The 20,319-nt window shown below is 33.8% G+C and overlaps 2 protein-coding genes and 1 pseudogene across 2 annotated transcripts; 1 reads left to right on the top strand and 2 right to left on the bottom strand.

The window, feature by feature from the left end:
• LOC133175185 (uncharacterized) overlaps nt 1–391 on the top strand; it is a 29,896-nt pseudogene extending 29,505 nt beyond the window's left edge.
• A 1,367-nt stretch (nt 392–1,758) lies between these two features.
• On the bottom strand, nt 1,759–5,049 carry LOC133175184 (putative nuclease HARBI1). Its single transcript, XM_061310300.1, has 4 exons — nt 4,831–5,049; nt 3,374–3,711; nt 2,996–3,247; nt 1,759–2,007 (listed from the first exon to the last, which is right to left on the bottom strand). Exons 1-4 carry the CDS (start codon nt 5,047–5,049, stop codon nt 1,791–1,793), a joined length of 1,026 nt encoding a protein of 341 aa, XP_061166284.1. The 3' UTR covers nt 1,759–1,790.
• Nucleotides 5,050–6,244: 1,195 nt separating this feature from the next.
• On the bottom strand, nt 6,245–11,172 carry LOC133175193 (uncharacterized). The gene is made up of 5 exons (XM_061310306.1): nt 11,161–11,172; nt 9,516–9,845; nt 8,478–8,651; nt 6,630–6,779; nt 6,245–6,405 (listed from the first exon to the last, which is right to left on the bottom strand). The coding sequence occupies exons 2-5, from the start codon at nt 9,799–9,801 to the stop codon at nt 6,269–6,271; spliced, it is 747 nt and encodes a 248-aa protein (XP_061166290.1). The 5' UTR covers nt 9,802–9,845; nt 11,161–11,172; the 3' UTR covers nt 6,245–6,268.
• Between the last annotated feature and the right edge of the window lie 9,147 nt (nt 11,173–20,319).

The following is a 20,319-nucleotide window of genomic DNA, read 5'->3' as shown; positions in this document are numbered from 1 at the left end:
ACATATGCACAATGTTTTATTAACATTATATAACAAAATTTTGAGAATCAGAGATTAAATGCTTATAATTACCTAGCAATTCAGTAGCTGGTTTATGATAATGCATGTATCTGTATTTCCAGTCAAGACTGAGACAACAACAACAAAAGATATTCGGGAGGAGTTTGTTGAAATGGAAAGAGAAAAAGAAAAGCATCTTCAGGAGTACCGGGCTAAGAAGATTGAACTCTATGAAAAGATGGTGGCACAACAGGATGAGATGCTTCAACTGCAGAGGAGATCTACAGCAGCATTAGAATTACTTGTTTTAAAGCTTCCAGGACATTCTGTAAATTCCCCTGTGTCACCATTTTCAGTCTCCCCTATCATCAACTTTTCAAATCTATCATGATAAATTATGATGCAAAATTTTTACAAGTCTTCATGAAATGGCCAGCTGGGCATATAGTATTACCCCCTTCTATCTGTCAATCCATCATAGATAGTTTTCCAGACTTTAATTTGCTGTATTGAGAATTTTTTGGGTATTTCTCTTGATCTTGATCAGATACAGATTAAAATTGTTCCATTTCTACAAAAGTTATGGCCCTTAGACTTTGAAAATTTCTAATCATTTAATGTTTTCCAGATTTTTTATGCTATACTTGTAAGTGATTACCATTTTCACACAGATTAAGTATGTTGTGGAACAGAAAATTGATTCCAGAAAACAAAAGCAGCAATATATTTTATTTTGTGCCATTTTCAACCATTGTTATTTTCATACTCTTGGATATTCTCATATCTAAAATTTGCCTGTCTGCGGGAGCATTCATGTCAAACTGACACATTTAGTTCATCTGAAAAAAGAATTTTTCAACTAATTGTTTATACATTTGTAAGTGCATTTTATTTTTGTGTACATTATAAAAGTAACAGAACAGTGCATATTGTTATTGAATTATATCAGAAAAAGATGTATTACATGCACCATTTACACCTGCAGGTGTTTTTCATGGTCTCTTTCAAGTACATGTAGGGATAGTTACTTGCATGATATTTTCTTGATAGAAAGAGAGAATTTGTTTCCATAAACAATAATAGTACATGTAAATCAATAAATGTCAAGAATTGGATGATTCATAATGTTTATTCTTGTAACCTAGATTAGAATTTGTGACATGACAACTTTCCTGGTTTTTTTTTTTTCTGATATAAATCATTTTTCTTCATTTATTTATACATGTACATACAATGCATGTATTCATTGTCTGGAGTGAATCTGTCATTACTTGGTACTATTACCCAACTGAAATCATGATTGTACCAACCAGAATATTTCATGGAGAAAAATTCAATAACATATTTCTTATAAATCGCTCTAACTAGGTACCTCCCACTTTTGTTAAAGTATGTATACTGCCTGTTTCTAATCTTTTTAAAAGGCTTTATAAACAGAAAATACATGTCTGTGAAAAGGATACATTTATTTAAAATGAATGGAATTGCATTAAAGGGGAATAACCTTTTTTTTTATCAAAAGACAACTTCACATTATGTATTACATAGATTACATTTATAGACATTTATACTTATGGAATAGATTAAGAACACAAATTCCATTTATATGAAAAATAACCAGCAGTCTATTTCAGTATATTGTACATGTTTGTTCCATCCTTGCATAATTTATCTGAGCTACAACACTACTGGATGTTGCTAACTAATGAAAAAAATCTCGAAGGGATGTAAAGCAAACATGTATACAACAAACAAGAATATATTATTATCCTAAAACATAGCAAAGGTTTTCAAAACCTCTGAACAAGTCTTTGCCGCACAGCAATTCCATCATTATCCAAGCCTTGATACGCAACATTGTTTTGATAAAGCTGGACGGGTTCATTTCCAGCAATTAGTGGAATTCTGGCATCTATGGCTTTGTTGTGTAGCCTAAAACAGCACTCGATAATCTTTATACATTTTTCAGGTGCAAACTGCAAACTGCCTCCTGTTTTGTGAATGCATCTGTAAATCAAATATTTAGATTACATCATATTTTAATGATTTATTTTTGGTTGTATCACGTAATTTTATTGGATAAAAAATTAGTCTATATCATTTCTTATACCTCTACCAATTTTTTCCCTATATAACATTAGATCGTTAGATGTGACTTATTCCCTAGAAATCGTTTTGAATGGATTAATCCCCATGCGTTAGTCATGTGAGCTAATCCAAGTGCCTCGAAAGCTAATTTCCGGTTATCCGTAATCCTCTAGATTTTACTTTGGAATGATATGTGAATGGATTCATTCCTGTGTGTTAGTTCAGTGAGCTAATCCCTGCTTTGAAATCACGCTATCTGAATCCTCTAAATTTTACATTTGTATCGGTTTAATAAAACAGTTAAAGTATATCATTGCGGGAGTTAGCAAGATTCCAGTTCCCCTCGACCAGGACTATTTCCCTCGGCTTTGCCTCGGAAAATAGTCCTGGCCTTGGGGAACAGGAATCTTGCTAACGATATACTTTAACTGTGTAATAACCTGTGTTGCCTACATCACAATGACTTTCGTCAAAAACGTATCAATCCGCTTCACGTTACATTTAAAATTTGCTCAATTTGAAGGCATTTTTGAAAGATAATTTGAATTAATTTCAATACTTCATAATGGAAAATAAATTATAAGGAATGAATTTAATAGCTACCCAAGTTATACTAGTATAACCTGGGTTGGCGCAGTTTATGTTTTTTATAAAGCGTAAACTGCCCTAACCCAGGTAACACAGTATAACTTGGGTAGCTATTAAATTCATTCGTTATATAAAGTTTGAAAAAAAGACTTCTCTCTGTATTGTTTGCACAATATGATATATAAGGAACTCTTTTCGGATTATATTTTAAATGTTGCAATGAATATATGTGTACTACTAAATAGTTTCCTTTCAATCCTTTTCAATAGTGCAGATGAATTTACTAAAATTGGTATTTATATGAGTATTTTATTTATACCTGAATCTACTCTTGAGAACTCCAAATGCCCTTTCTACTGTGTTTCTTGTAGTACAATGGGCATTGTTGTACCTCTGCTCCTGAGGACTCCTTGGGTTTACAAATGGGGTCAAGAGCCATTTCCTGAGTGGATAGCCTGAATCCCCCAAGAGCCAACCATTAACTCTTCTCATTATGTTTGGTAGCGAGGAATTCTGTAGAATAAAGGAGTCGTGTGTTGCTCCTGGCCACCTCACCACTATGTTTGAAAAGCTGTGAAAGATATATAATTTGCTATAAAACTTTGTGCATTGTTTTGATTCTAATTCAAGTTTGCAAAAATGATGCAGTAAATATATACTTGCAGTATGGTTACTTGTTATTTTTAAGAATATTTACCGAAGGTTGGCATCTACAACACCCTGGACATTAATGGCTGGAAACCCTTTCCTACAGATAAAGTTTGGCTCCTCATCTCCTGTCATCCCTTGGATGGGTATCAGTGTTCCATCAATTGCCCCAACAACATTTGGAAAACTTGCCAATTGATAGAAATCCTCTTTCACCTTTGCAAGGTCTTCATTTGTCTCAGAAAACTTTACATTGTCTAGGGACTCGCACAAAGCAGAGCAAACAGAGGTGACAATCCTGGAAGCAGATGATATTGAAATTCCATGAAGATCCCCAACCTCAGACAAGTATTCTCCTTTGGCTAAAAAGCGTAGGGTTGTTAACACCTGAAATATGAAGCATTGTTTAATTTTAAATTTAGTTAGGAAAGTAAATATAACATTCCAGGTTTGAACAATTTGGGGTTTGCAATTACATTGGATTTGTACTGGCAGGGGCCTACCTATGTCTACCTATGTCCCCCACCTATTTTCCGTTCCTCTCCAATTCTTTCTATCTCTACTTTTTTCACTCACCATGACTGAAATTATAACTCAGATGAGCTTTTCGGACTACATTTTTCCAGTGTCCACCCATCCTGCTGTAAAATTTTTATATTTTTAACCTCTGCTCCAGAACCTCTGGGGCAGTTTCCAACAAACTTAATTTCCACAAATTAAGCTTATGAAAAGCATCCTTGGGTGAAAGGAATTCAACAAGTACAGATTAAGCTATAAGATATTTATTTGAAAATATTCTTGAAATAGGAGGGACACATCATTCATATGCAAACAATCCAAAGTTGTGAGAGTTAATTTAATTTTTGAAAAATGTAATTACAATTAATGGCTCCTGGTGTGAGATTAGGGCAATTAAAACATTTTATCTAATACACTGTACTCGTTAATCATAATAATATTAAAGTGTCCTTAGGATTGTTTCAAGTTAGATTACTATGACTTGACCCTGTTGGGCTATGGTGGGCAATAGATTAGAATATATCATGTGAATATAAAGTTGATTTTTTTTAATTTTGCGATGAAAAATTAAAACTGGAAGTCAATTGGTTACCCGGGTGATCATTGTGACTTATGGACCTCTTGTGCTATTGAATGAGACTGTTACAGTAAAATGGATGGAACAAATCACATCTAAAAAATTCCAGTCAATTGTCCGTACAAATAATTTATAAGTAATGTAGCAAATTATAAGGTTTAAAATAAGACCAATAAATGGAATTAATGTGTTATTCCTTCAGTTCAAAGTAAATTTCTCTAAAAAAAGTATTTAACCAATTTTTGTATTTTTTTTCATATATACTAACTATTCACTTGAATTTGTAGGAGCCAATTTGCTTGGAGACGAAATTTCGATACACCGAAGTTTCAAGGGGACGAAACCCACCGACAACCGTTAGCTCTTTTATGTTTCGAGTTGGAAAAGAACAGCTACAAGTTAAAACTTACTTGGATATGTGAAGGAATGGCATATGATCTTGTGGTTGGATGTTGGATTTTGTCTTGCACTAGGTCAACCAGCTCGAAAATGTATCGCCTTGGAAAGCGATACCGCGCTACAACTTCAGTGTCATTAAATGTGTCTAGAGAGTTACACCGATCTCGAAATACCCTTTCCCGACGCTTTGCTCTCTCCGAATCGAATAAAACAACAAACGCAGCAGCCATTTTTGTTTACATTTATTTCTGTCTTAAGATTAATATTTACGCTATTTTTTGCACTTAAGTACAATATTTTATACTTAAGAGTGGGTTGCAGTTGTCGTAGACTTACGACAGATTTTGCACTTACGACTTTCTTAAGATTTTTTGTGAAAACGATTTTTATCGTAAGTTTTCACTTAAGATAAAAAATTGTCGTAAGATTTTTTGTGAAAAGGTCAACTGGTCAAACCCCTTGTGATTCCAGAAGTGCGTGTTGTCGACCTGTTCACGATTTCGTCATCTGTTATGAGATTGATCACTTTTCCTTATCTTAGTCTCAATATTACGTTGGTTCATGCTAAGAATATCAAGAAGCTGATACTGTTTATAATTCTAACTCAAGTCCTTATATGTTATTTTTTCCTCATTTTACTAGAACTTACTAATAGCAAACTATGAGTGTATCAAATGTTGGTCAAGTCCGTCGGATGGGACGGAAAAGGGTGCCCAGTGTCAAGGATTACAACCCCCTTGGTACGCTAAAGATCGTTTCTCTGGTTTTCGAAAAAGGGTAGGCTTATTGGGGGCCGCCAGAGAAACCCAAGAAGTTTCAAAACCGTTCATACAGTAAATTCATACCGCCGAAATATGGCTGAAATATTGCCGACTCGGCAACAACAATAATCAATCAAATGTTGGCTATTCTATGATGATGTTTTTTTTTTCTCACTGAATTGTCTTTTAATTACTGTTAAACTCTTTGTATTACGTAAAACAAATTAAGTTAGAATGAATGTAAATCACGCGAATGATTACCTCAGATTAAATAAATACTAATCCAGAAAAAAAGAAATTTATCTTTACTTAAACCAAGTGTATAATCAAAATTGGTGTCAATCTTGCTCGGCATTATCAGTAATGGGAAATACCGATACTCCTTAATCGGCTGATAAATTGTGTCTTCTCTCCAGCAGAGTAAACCTGTGTCTCATCGTTGTCTCTAAGAGAAACAATTCACATTCAGATCGCTCCTCTTGTTATTCAGCTAAATAGCCAACATAATCTTGATTAAACTAAAAAAGGTTCGACAGCACAGTGGTTCCACGATGAATATTGTGATATGAAATCATTTTCGATTTTTTTTTCTCGAATTTCTTGTACACGATGGAAACAGACGGAGGGTTCAGTAGACATATATATCACAAGGGATATATGAACCTCCTTCCTTTTGATTCGGCTGTTCTCAGATAAATATATCTCTGTGAATGAAATACAAGATACACAAAATAGAGATAATCGAAACGGGGCAGATCACTTTTGTTTGTCCGTTATCTGGACTCCGGGATCCGTTCTCATGACTCTGCGATGAAGTTGAACTCACTGAAAAAGACAACAAAAATTAATCTAATAATTGAATACTTTTTGCATAAGAGGAAAATTATTTTTTTTGGTTTCACGTAATACAAAACAATTGGTAAGTTTTATTATTACATTTCAGCTATTTCCCGTACACAATTATACCGATTAGTAAAAAAAATATAATTTTGAAAATCTAAAAAAAAAAGAATCATTTATTCAGATTGTTAATGTACATCATGTCGTACGTGGTGTTTTGGTGGTGCTGGGTGTCATATTCGTTGTTTGCATTGTTGTTTGTTGTTGAGGAGCAATATCTACTGACTGTCCGTCGAATTTACATGTTATGTTCATTCCTCGGGTATATAGTGAAGTGTACTTTACGCCATTGGCAAGAGCTAAAAAAGTAAATATTTACATGTCGTCATAAAAGAAGATGCACAGTTCCTTAATTTTATTTCACTTGCGCCTTCTGGATTGCTTTATCTACTTTGGAAAATGTCATTCAACCGCTACCACAATCTTCGACATTGGCTGACATATCACTGCAAGGCTTTCCTGTCACCTTGGGGCAAACATTCTGCTATGTTACACTCGAACGTGTGGTATATGTATTCGATATCATGAAGAATGCAGTTGTCATTTAATTCTCAGAATATTTTTGTAATTTAAGATCATTATACTTTATTTTTGAATAAAAATATAAATTTAAATTGCTAACGACACAACTATCTCCAAGCCTCTTGAAAGAGCCAACCTTATTCTATTATACAAAAAACCGATTATGAACGTTTCTACACTAAAAACAATCGTGATTTCTCTTTATTATTCAGTAACTTTAGATTATCTTTTTTTGTTTACAAAAATCAAGTTGCCTTGAAAACTGAAGAAACGATACCTCTCTCCAATATGATTTCTATTAGGCCAACTTTAAAATAATGTTTGCTTGCCCTCTCCCGACCCAGGATGAATAAAATGGGTCGGTAGGTAGGATGATTTTTTTTTTCCTAGAAAATTTCAACATCAGTGCTGAATTTTCGAAGTATTTTTTCCGGAGGGAGAGTTTTGAGTCGGGCCATTTTTAGCCAGTCAGTCGGGAGAGGGCAACCAATTTATTTAAATATGGCCTTAATGGATATTATTTTTTTTTGCTCGCTTTGTGTTGCCGTCAGTTGCTGCACAAGTCTTGCCTACTCTCCTTACCGGTACTTAACTGTATTCGTTTCTTAACCGGGAGTTTGATTTGATTGTCCTTCACCGCACTGCGACAAACCCAAGACCTAAAGTCTTAGTAGTCTTTTCGTCAAGCGCCTGGCAATATCATTTAAAGGTACTAGTCTTTTTGCAAAGACCTAAAAAACTTGGGTGTAGTGTTACAGTAGGTATACGCATAGATTGCGTCATCGACAGAAATAAAGAGATCTTAAAAAATAAAGTTTTGAAAGAATTATTAATAAGAACGTATCGAACGATGTTTATTTGTTATTAGGGTGCAAATCTGTTGTAATAAAGATTCCTGTTCACATTATTTGCATATCAACTTAAGATGGGATGACACCATAGCTATTTGTAGAATTGCATGTTATCTTACTCATCGTTGTTTAATTGTTCTTTTAATCCCAAGACAATTGAGTCAAGATATACCACGAACGCAGATACCGTCATTTACAAAAACAATTGCTGATTGGTCGAACTAAATCAATCAACTCCAATCGTAACTCGAGAAAAAAAATCTCGACTTTTGACAGCACCGTAGGCCAAGGGTTTGTGAACAGAGTAGAGTAGCGGATCAGAAACTCTTGGCTAGCGAAGATGCAATTCCTGTCACATCCTACGGACAAATTATTAGAAAACTGCAGATACGTTAAGTTCTAGATTGCGACTCTGCTGTACTCGACAACAATCAGTGAGGATTTTTCCTCCTGAAAACTTAAACTGCTAATCTGTATTATATTGTCTTAGCCCATCGTCTTCACATATCGCATTTGGATCCGATTTAGCAATACAAAGATTATTTCCTTACTCCGTCATTCTTTAAGAGCACAGGACCCGTTCAAGAACTTAGGAGTCGTCTAAATACAGATTAAAATATATACCTTCAGCATCTCCGTGACAATTGTTCGTTTGATTTCCTTTATTCCAGCTGCAGTGTGCCAAATCGTTTTCGCCAACAATGCGTATACCATGGTTGGAAAACCTGAATGACGTATGCTCACAGGAAATTGTAACATGCGTGTTGTTATGGTATGCCATTGTATGAAACCCAGAAACTGAGAAAGGAATATATTTCTAACATTAAAATTCGAAGCAAATATAACTAATGTTTAAATAGTAAAATGATGAAAGTCACATGTTAGCCTCAGTTTATCACTGAGATTTGCAAGTAGATCAGAACCAATGTTCAAACAAACAGTTACTGCATGCTACAAATCAACTAGATTTCGCCTATTTTACCGAGCTGTCTGTAAAATCATTTTGGACAAATAATAAGAATATTTCGCAAATAAGGAAACCTTCTTAGTACAAAAAAATTGTTTGGTAGCGAATTAAGTCCCCAGAAATATAATGTAGCGACACTAGCAGATATTTCTTGCATTCTTATACAGATGTGTTTTCACAAATCTTACTTTTTGTCTTCCTTATAATTCTAGTTAGTGGGATTATAGACGTGATATTTATATGAAGTTAAGGTAATATAATAAGTTAACAAGTCTATTTTCGCTCAAATACAATCCAGGGCCTAAAAGAATTGTCCGTCCATCTGTCGGTTTTTCTGTCTCTCCATAGTCCTGGTCCGATTTCAATAAGACGTAAGACAGTATTTAAGTTGTGAAAATTTTTAACTTCTCCAACAGTTTTTGTCCCATATTAGTAAGTAGACATATTTTGTGAAAAGTTAACATTGGAAGAGCTAAAGTCTAGCCGGTGACTTCTGCTTACATATGCTATCATTTAAGTCCCTTCCACTGCTTAACCGCAAACTGGAAATTCTGTCAGTTATAATACTTGGTGTCCTTTAAATAGGGCTTTTATTTCTCTCTGGTTTAACATTATTGTGTACCATTTAAAAAAAACCTTAATTGTAACAAAATCATTTCAAATCATAACATATAGACAGAAGTTAGTAGACTTACGACAAGGCTTAAGAAGAATATTTTCATGGACGCTGCTGCTGTTAAAACAGGTAGTGTTCACCCACAGTGTGTTACCAGCATAGATCGTGTGGTTAAATGGAGTAGTAATTGTCAAAACTCCACTGCTATTGTGGTGATATTGCACCGATTCCGCAGTTTGGCAAAATAACGTGTCATTATTGATATACATGCATTCAGCTAAAAGACCTGAAACTATGTTGATTTTTATGTTCGTAATGTCACACTCCATCGAAATCTCAATTCCCAATTCCTCCGAGTGACACATCCCGTCGGATAGTGCATCGGAATTGATGATTGTTCCAAAAATTCCTTAATGAGAAATAAGTTTAAAAAGCAATGAAAAGAACATTTCTTATAAAAATACACACTAATAGCAAAATTTTAATCCTGTTTCCTAATAGCATTATTCCAAATTGTAGCATATTAGAACTATTAATGCATTTATAACTATGAAATATACATAGGTATAGATTAAAAGTTTTACAAACAAATTACAAAATAAGTGTGTGTGTTTATTTACTTTACAATTTTGTTGAATTACTTTCCCGCCAAAACTCCATTGAGCAATTGGAGCAGACCTATCGCATGACTTGTGACCATCGACAAGCTTTTATTTTTTTATGGGATGTTGGTCATTCTTTTCCCGTGCCGTTGTACATGTACCAGCAGGTTGTGTGTTAACAATTTATAGATTTGTGACTTTTTGGACTTTTCAGTCATGGTATGTTTGAAGTTTAGGTATTGTTTCTGGTTGAGATTTCTCCATTTCTATATTTTCAGTAGTTAAAAACTTGTATGTTTAACTTTTTCAGAACAGCACAGCACTTGGTAAAAAGTTCCATATAAGATTACGGAATAGCCTCATTCCATAATTTTGGTAAGTCATTCATTAAAAGTAATTTGTAAATATAAGTGTAAATAACTTTATAGCTAATCTTAAATAATGTATTAGGTTCAGTGGAGATCACTGTATAAATTAAATTTATAAGTGTTAAAATTATTGAGCTATGATACGTATTAATAAGTGACAGACTTATCTTATGATTAGCGATTTGTATTATTATATGAACACTTGAGTAATGTAAACATCGCTAAGGTTTTGTACATTGATTTGGCAGGGCCAGATAGACCGAGATATTTACTTATTTATACCATTTTTACTCGACGGATTTTTCCGTTATTTCCCGGTCATAACAAGGAGCACACGGCGGGTGTGACCGGTCGGCAGTAAATGCTCACTCCTCCATGGCACCTGATCCCACCTCTGATATTTTAGAGGTCCGTGTTTGCTCTGCTCCTGATTTGAATGGACTTTTGAGCTTGAATACTGTTCGGAATCTCCATATATTTCATATATAATACAATCTGCGCTGAGACCTACAACCTGTGTTGTTCTATTTTTTATATACACAACCAAGGTTTACAAAATGAACCTTTATTTTATTTATTTATTTTTTGTTTTAATGAATCTATCGATCAAAGAATTATAGTTTAAATTCAAAGTTATTACAAGTTTCAATTATTATATATATTGAATAAAATTATATAGAAAGTATATTATTATAACTTTATGAAATCGTTCTTGTCTAGACATTTCCTACTCAATTTCCTGGTTTTAACTTACCATTTTGAAGTAAAAAGGCTCCTCCAAAAATTAAACCTGCAATCACTCCTATGGGCACCATGTCTTTGTGTAGGACAAAATCCAGACTTTACTGTAAATGTTTAAGAGAAAGTGATTTTTATACCATGAGGTCTTTTGTGTATAAATATACCCGGTGACGTATTTAAATATTCATTGAGTTTGTTTTCGCATTCCTTTCTTATCGGTAGTAATCATCTATACTGTATGTTTTAAAGCTGTCACATATTGATTTTAATCCAACTGCATTCCAATGAATTTTCTCTTAACTTAGGCAAAAAGATAGTATGGTTTAAAGACTAAATTTTGTTCTGTTTTGTTTTTATGACTATTAGCGTAATTAAAGGAAACGTTATTTAATTGTGTTATTATTCTGAATATCCGATTCCCTAAGTTAAAAGGTGTGAATAAAATGTTTTTTATGTAAGGATATTAATGAGATATTCGCTTGATTAAGAACTGATTATCAAAGATAATATTTGTAACTTAAAAAGTATCTCTATTATTAGAAACCATCAGTTTTAAAGATACAGCATCCATTTTTTGTTGTAAAATAGTATTACATGTATTTACAATTTCATGAGGAGGAAAAGGTAAAAGAAGAGGGGCTTTCACTATGCACAAAGTAAAACTTCTACCTTTATTCAAGTTATGTTCATGAATATCTTTGTTCATTTGGTATCGATTTTTAAAAAAAAAATATGGGCGTTGTGCAAAATACTTCTAAATCAAAAAAGAGTTTATTACAATGATAGTTGGAATGCTGTTTATAACTGATTTTTTTTATTGTTTTCGGATAAAAATTGTTAATCACATAGATTTATTCTTATACATTAAATACATGCTAAATCATGTAAAATTCATTTAGCATGAATTAGAAAAGTTCAGGAATTTCCTAGGTCTATGAATAGCAAACATCGGGATGGATTAGTTTGGTTAAAAATACATTAGTTATATATATTAAATAAGACAAGTGTTGTTATGAAAAAGTATCCAAGTCATGCTACATCAGTTCTTGTTATATTGGCTGTGCACAATTTTTACGTCTACTGCCAATGTTTTTGATGGTTACGACTCCATCATTTATAATATGTAGGATTGTGTTGAAATTTTCATCATTATTCAAAATATTTTTAAACATTAACAAATCCCGACAAATGCATAACAGACTTTCGAGAGTTTTTTTTTTATATTCTTGTGTGTAATTAAACGCACTCAACTGAAACGCACACTGATTTTATATCCATGTCAGATTAAGAAAAATGTTAGACCCTTAAACATAGATTTCAATTGCATTTCCGAGCAGTCAACAAATTTTTAATCGTCAAACATTTGACCTATTATAAAATAGAAAGGCAGTTCTATCATGAGGTAAGTATAATTAAGTAGCCCTTACCTGAAGCCGTCCTCTAAGATATTGACACACCTACACCTTCTGTTATCAATGAAATGTTGACGTCGTCTGTGCGTTTAAATACTTTACTTCCTGGTTGATTAAATCTCACTAAGATCACCTGTCTCACTCCATGATCGCTGGGTCACAACAATGTCAGTTGAATTTTGAGAAACATTCATTTGGATATATAAAATCGTAAATGTGTATTTATGACTACTAAAGTAATATTACTACTGTCCCAAACTTCGTACACTCTGGTCTTATTTTGGAAGCTTATATCACACACTAATGAAATTCAACACGTAATCAATACTTAGATAAATATTTTATTAAAGTTGTCTCACATAAATACAAGACATGGAAGTTGCACTTGTTTAATCTCTTTGGATTTGGACTAATTTGCGCTCTTAATGTACTCTATCTTCATTGGCAAGAGAGCAGCGCATTACAAAAAAAAATCTGAAATGAAATAAATTTACTAGACCACAAAACGTAACTTCTTTTAAGTATTTCTCTTTGTTAAATGGGTTATTTGCATCCGATGTTGACTTTTATTGTGTATAATTAAGGGGTTTAATACTTGAATGTTTTTAATTAAGAGTTCAAAAATTAAACTTGGATTAGCTTTAGAGTATGAATGATGGTGTACTTTATTCGGACTCGGCAGGTTGGAGACTTGAACATTTAATTTGATTGGCCTCATTTTTGTTTTCGCTCTATTGATTACATTTTTAAATTGCAATAATAGATGGGTCATTCGGAGCAGGAACAAAATGTTACATTTTAGAAAGAAAAAAAATTCTCAATCAGTTTTCACTTAGCATTTTAACTGAAAGAAACAAACAAACATTTTGTAAACAAAAATGGAGAATATCAAGAGACCATATCAATTCAACTTTGTCTAAAGATTGTCATATTAAAAGCTGAACTAATGATGGCGTGAGGATACCTTTGTCATATATGATACTTATCGATCAATATTAAATCACATCTCAATTACTAGCAACATAATACCTCTATTAAATATCCCTACACTGGTGTCGCGTACATGAATTGAAATGTACGTAATAAAAGAATGGCAGGCATTGCCAGCTTAACTCTGTCATCAGAATACGAACGGCGTAGATTTGTTTCTTTTTCTTCTGACGACTTGTTGACGAAAGCAAGCTGAATCCAGCAGAATCACTATTCTTTAATTCAAAATAAAAAAAATATATTGTAAAAGACGGCATTACAGAAAGATAAGGGTTTATATGAGAAAAGGTCTAAATGACTGAAAAGAGTCCCGAGTCTGGAATCTAAACTTAAAGGACCAATGAAGATTTTCTACGGACATATTTTTATCACATGGAGAAATTGTGTGCAATTTATTCATGAGATTGCTTCCACGTGATTAATTTCTCATTAATATACATAAGATACTGAATAAACTCGAAATTCCATTTCTTTAAATTTTTATGTTAAAACCTGCAAGCCTGTTTCGTTTTGTTTTTTCTTCAAGGCTCTGTCATAGATATATGGGTAGAACTTTGTGTGAATAACAGTTGACGACTGTTTTCCCGTTTTCCCGAGATAAAGTAGGTCACACTGATGCAAAAAATTGCCGTTTTCAAATTAATAAGGCAGTCGTAACTCCCCATGGAATGGTAAAACGTATGTATTTTATAAAAATAGGCTCTCTCCTGCACCTCTTAATCGGCGGAAGAACTCTGTCAACTTGTAATAAAACTTGCATTTCCTCATAAAAAATGATTAAAAAAAAAACAAAAAAACAAAAAAAAACACCAGTTCTGTGCTCTATCTTTCATTAAAACAATATACTCTCACTTCGAATTTTCAAATCAAAAAGGCGGTCGCAACTTTCACGTCGGTATCAACAATCTTGCCATTTCCGGTAGAAGATATTAAGAAGAATCAAACCATCGGCGGAAGAACTTTATCTGAAATAGTTAGGATATAAAAATTCGCGATTATTTGTGTTTTCTCTATATAAACCTTTATAAATTCAGCCGCCATTATAGTTCCATAATGGCCGATATGCAAATCAGCAGAGTGAACACCATATGTACCATATGTACTAAATTTAACTAAATTTGAATTAATAATATTATGGTTTGGTCTGACATTGATAATAATTTGATTATTATGGAAATTTTAGTGAAAATTAATCAGATATCTATACAGTGTCGTTTTCTTGCTCTATATTTCATTTTTTTTTTAACTCATTAGGTCATTAATGGCCGGCGAAGGACTGAAACTTGTGACCAAACCTTGCATTAGAAGTATAAAACAAAACTGCCTGACCCTTTTTTTAATTTATAAATTTAATTTATAAAATACACTGCCTCAAATGTGGAACACTAACTTAAAATGTCAGGTAGAAAGATTTTAATCGGTGCAATGAAACCGAACTCGTCGTATTTGCAGTGAAGTGGGTAACATTTAACAATATTTTCGCTTTTCTATACATGTTTACCTTTTCGTTGCTTGTCTTCATACCATTGACTTCTATTTTTTATTCGATATTTGTAATCATGCCTGCACATAATATGTACAGTGTAACATTTAAAAACCCAAACCATAAAGTCTTTTCAATTCTACGGAAGTCGGAAAATTTTGCTTATAACAGATAGTATCCTCTTTAGTTTTTTTTTCAGTGTCAGGAGAAATACTTCGAAAAGTTGACATGGCTGATTGTAGAAAGTCAATTATACTGAAAGGAAAACGAATTGCATATTTTGGACTGACATACTTCAATTGCGTCACATCATGGTTTTAAAATAGTTATGAAATTATTTGGGCTTTAAACAATTGTTCAAAACAGGATATGCAATAGAAAATCACTCAATCATGAACAACTTTCGCAATCTTCAGTGATTTTTTTTTTTGGAAAATGAGTTGTAAAAATTTTGACCCTTAATGATGCCAGGTCTTTCTGAAATGGTCTCCCTAGCATTACTAAAAGACACCATCAGAATGAAATTGGTGACCAATTAAACGTACTATATATAAACAAGTAGAGCGTATACTTTTTAATCATAAATTTCAACTTTAGTCCCTCTACTGTTAAAAAAGCTTTTTATCAACAATTGGTTTAAAGATTACACAGAAAATAACCTCATAATAGGTTAATAAATACGTTAAAGAAATTTTTCTTAACCTAAGGATGTTGCTAATATGCGGAACGGAACGGAAAATATGATACCAGTTTAAAGCCCTTGTAAAAATACAAATTATACCAAAAACGATATAAATTATATGTGTTGTTCATATTTAACCTTGATATCAAGAATGAGTTGATCTCTTCATGTATATCGGTATTCTCATATGAAGTTTCCAGTACAAAAGCAAAGCATAGGGTATGGAAAACATAAAATATATACACGTGGTATATATAAAACGTTGTGGTGAGATATGAGTGAATTAACTTTACAAGAGGCCCAAGGGCCTTAACGGTCACCTGAGTATAATACAACAATTTAGAGGATCCATAGATTAGAAAATGAACTGAGAGGTGAAGCTTTGTTGCCCAAAAGCAAGAAAAATAGGGTGATCAGGATCAACAAAATAATTAGTCTAGTATTCATTAACAGATCATAAATTAGGTTCTAATCTGTTCCCCATTTATCACTCTCAATATACAGTATATTAACAAGCTATCAGTGCTTCTGAACTATTTTAATTCCTCGTTGAAATCTCTAACATTGGCCTCTCTTGCATGGTCTTTGATGAACATTTAATAAGAGAAGTTATTTTTGTCTCATTTTTATTTATCTATTACTTACAAGTCTACCTGATCATTAAAACTATGAAAGTACTTTTTGTATTATACAATAAAAATTCTTGCATAATTCTCTTATTCTATTAACCTTTGAAGTACAATATTTACAGTGTTTAATTATCACAAGTAAATGGGAAAGGGGAATAACTCCTCTCAGTAGAATACAAATTAATAGAGCCCTGGCCTGGACCAGAACACTTGACCAAATGGTCCTGATGTTCAAAAATCTGGTAAAAATACACTTCCTTATTAAAACTTTTACTCTTTTTGCCTCTGATATGCCCAGGTGCAGAGAAGATTTTTAAAGCATTAATGCATTTTCACTATATAATAAAAAGAGCCCCGCCCTAACATCAGACCCTCTGATCCAGGGGCTATGAATTTCACAATTTTGGTAGAGTCACCCTTGCTTATCATAACCATGTATTTGTTTCAATAATATCCAGGAGTAGAGAAGAAGATTTTCAAAGAAATAATGCACTTTCACTATATGATCTATATAGCCCCGCCCTAGCACCAGAACCCCTAACCCTGGGGCCATGAATTTCACAATTTTGGTAGAGGGCTCAATGCTTATTACAATCATGCCAACAGTTTGACTGCTTGGTGTCTAGGAACAAAGAAGAAGATTTTTAAAGATTGCATTAATTTCGATCTATATAGCCCCCCCCCCCTCCTAGCACCAGAACCCCTGACCCTGGGGTTATGAATTTCACAATTTTGGTAGAGTCACCCTTGCTTATCATAACTGTATTCAATTTGTTTCAATAATACCCAGGAGTAGAGAAGAAAATTTTCAAAGAAATAATGCACTTTCACTATATGATCTATATAGCCCCGCCCTAGCACCAGAACCCCTAACCCTGGGGCCATGAATTTCACAATTTTGGAAGAGGGCTCAATGCTTATAACAATCTTGCCAACAGTTTGACTGCTTGGTGTCTAGGAGCAAAGAAGAAGATTTTTAAAGATTGCATTAATTTTGATGGTTTTGGCCCCACCCCTCAGGCCCCTGGGGGGCAGGGGCCATGAATTTCACAATTTTTGTTCCCCTTCACCCATAGATGCTATATGCCAAAATTGGTTGAAATTGGTTTGCTGGTTCTAGAGAAGAAGCTGAAAATGTTCAGAAGTTTACGAACGACGTACGACGACGGACAAAAACGGATAGCAATAGGTCACCTGAGTTTATTCAGGTGACCTAATAAAAGACCACTCTGATCAACATCAATAGCCAGAATTCGAAATTTATATGTGCGAACACAACATAATTTTCGATGCACAGGTACCTAAAGCGCGAATAACTATAATATCGGACAACTCTGCATCCCCCACCCATCCCCATCCCCGGTATTTGGCCAAATTGTAAAACTGGAAAACAACACTGACCGATTGCACAGAATAACATTAAAATTGCTATGATGGGGAAATCACACATTTTCCAGAAAATTCACTCTCGTAATTTATATATTATTTGGAATGGAGGGGGGATGATGCATAGATCTAGCCTACGTTGTCCTCGCTTCAAGTGCCTGACGGTGGATAGTGCGGAATCAGGATATTTTTAGGGGAGCGTGGGTTAATGTGTACTTTTCCCATCAACTTCACAGGGGTCCGTGATTTTTTTTTTTTGGGGGGGGGGTCATTTTACTTAATAAATATTTACTTTACAATGTACACGTAATAACTCCGCAAATTTCAGGGGGTCCGAACCCCTTACCGAACCCACTCTAGATCCGCAAATGCCTGTAGTTTTAATAAGCATGTCCTCTATTCTTTCCTTAACGTCAGTGATCGTTGTTTGGAACACAAAGGTGTACATAATTATTCTCTTTCTCTGCCCCCCCCCCCCCGTTTTAAAACACCATTGTCTGTTTCATAATAAATGATAAAAAGGAGAGTTTTGTCTTTAGTGAATAAGCTTTAAAAATTAGATTTGGACAAGTGATGGATGAGTATCAGATAGATAATTGGGCTATGTGTCTAATTAGTATGTATTTCATTGACCATGCACCGCATGTAGTTCTTGGGGGTTCCGTTTTAGCAACACCCTTAACCTAAGGCCCCGATAGTACAAAATGCCGATAAAATGAAATGTAATCTCTTTTGCTGTCAATTAAATGTCGACCTGTTTTATGTAATTGGTTGATCAGTTTTTTATATTATCAAGATGAACCAAACCTACCTTCCACATATCAGGGCAAGAGCGAACGTGAGTATATGTGATAAATTTACCTTCCCTCTTTGAAATACAGGTCAAACAAGGGTTTCCAACATTTCCCTGCACAAGTGCCGTGTACGGAAAACCCTTTATCAGGAAAAAAGTATGAAACCTTCCATACACCCAAATTCAAGTATTATGCGATTTCAGGAGTCGGGTGTAGAGGCCATTTCAAGAAGGTTCCGATGTACTTTAGGACAGAGTGCGATCACACATATTATAGTTATTTTATCTTTTCTTTACTTGTAGGCGAAAGACAATTTTACCAATCTTTTCCCTGTCTTGTCTCAGTTTTAAGTATGTTATATAAATGGGTTTTCATTGTCAATGCCATAAAGCATTTATAGTGTTTAATTAGGGCTTTCCACCTTTCTGTGGAAAGTCCTATTGAAATTGTTCTGTTTATTATTATTATTATTATTTTTCCGCCGCGTGTTTTTGAGTTTCAAGATTTATCGAAAAGATTCATGGTCCATAAGAATGTACTTCATAAAAGATTTTTGCAGTTGACCCTGCGTATATGAACTTTGAACCCTCGAGGAGTTATAACCCCTTTCGCAATAAAAGCTTGTTATCGCTACTCCTCCGAAACCGTAAACCCTAGAGTTACGAAACCTTCACCGATGTCTTCGACTACTTGAGAAGACTTTTCGATCTTGCATTGCGAAATGATAAATGGAACACTTTGATGAGTTATTGCCCCCTGACTGTTTTTGTTCTTTACATATAATGAAAAAAATTAAAACGATTAATCGTAGAGACACGAAACCAACTGCATTGGATTTTTCATCATTTGACCTTCAAAATTTGTTCAAGGCCAAAGGTCAAGGTCACTCTGAATATGAGAATTATAGCTCTTTTTATATCTCTTTTGTCTTACAACATATATTACATAACATCCAATATATCAAATGTCCTTATAAAACTGTTATCAAATTTCTCTTTTTGACCCGTAGAGCCTGACGCGTTAAAAAGTTCTTGCCCCTTGTGCAAAAATCCTTGTTATCGCTACTCCTCTGAAACCACGAACCGTAGAGATACAGAACCTTCACCAATGCTTTCCACTAATCGAGAGGGCTTTTCAATCTATCATTGCAAAAGGATTCATCGAAGCCTTGTACGACTTATTGCCCCTGAAGTTTTTTTGCTGTTTACGTTAACTTGAAAAAAATTTTAACACATAGACGTAGAGACATGGGAACAACTGAAATGGAATCTTGCATTTTTGTTCTTCATATTTAGGTCAAGGTCAAAGGTCAAGGTCATCCAAAATATTAGAAATACAGAATATATTAAAAAGGGGGGGTTAAACCTATATTATTGTATGAAATAAACTATTCCACGCTTTAATTATCTTGTTTTCTTCTTAAAATGCATGTAGAACATTTTATTTATCATAGCTGCATTTAATATAACCCACATGGAAGCTTGTTTCATTCAGGAATCTTCATACTGAACCTGCAACAATCTTAGGATCCACAGTCAGGTCGCTTTGAGTCCAATCCATGTTTTCGAATATGACGACCTACATACCATAAAATATTAGCCTCGAGTCCGATTTATATCATCGGCACTTTTCTAAGTAGTTTAACTAAATCAGAACATTTAACACCTCAAATTAAAGCTTCGTAAGCATAATGCACAAAAATAGAATTACGACATGCACAGTAAAACACATGTCATGCATTGTACTTCCATGGTAACTATGTAAACAAATGCCATCAACAGGGAAGCAAAAAAGAA

This window comes from Saccostrea echinata, unplaced genomic scaffold (assembly GCF_033153115.1).
Source record: "Saccostrea echinata isolate AGI-Se365-2 ecotype Australia unplaced genomic scaffold, CSIRO_AGI_Sech_v1 ptg000061l, whole genome shotgun sequence".
Lineage (NCBI taxonomy): Eukaryota > Metazoa > Mollusca > Bivalvia > Ostreida > Ostreidae > Saccostrea > Saccostrea echinata.
This window is presented reverse-complemented; position numbering and strand designations above follow the sequence as displayed.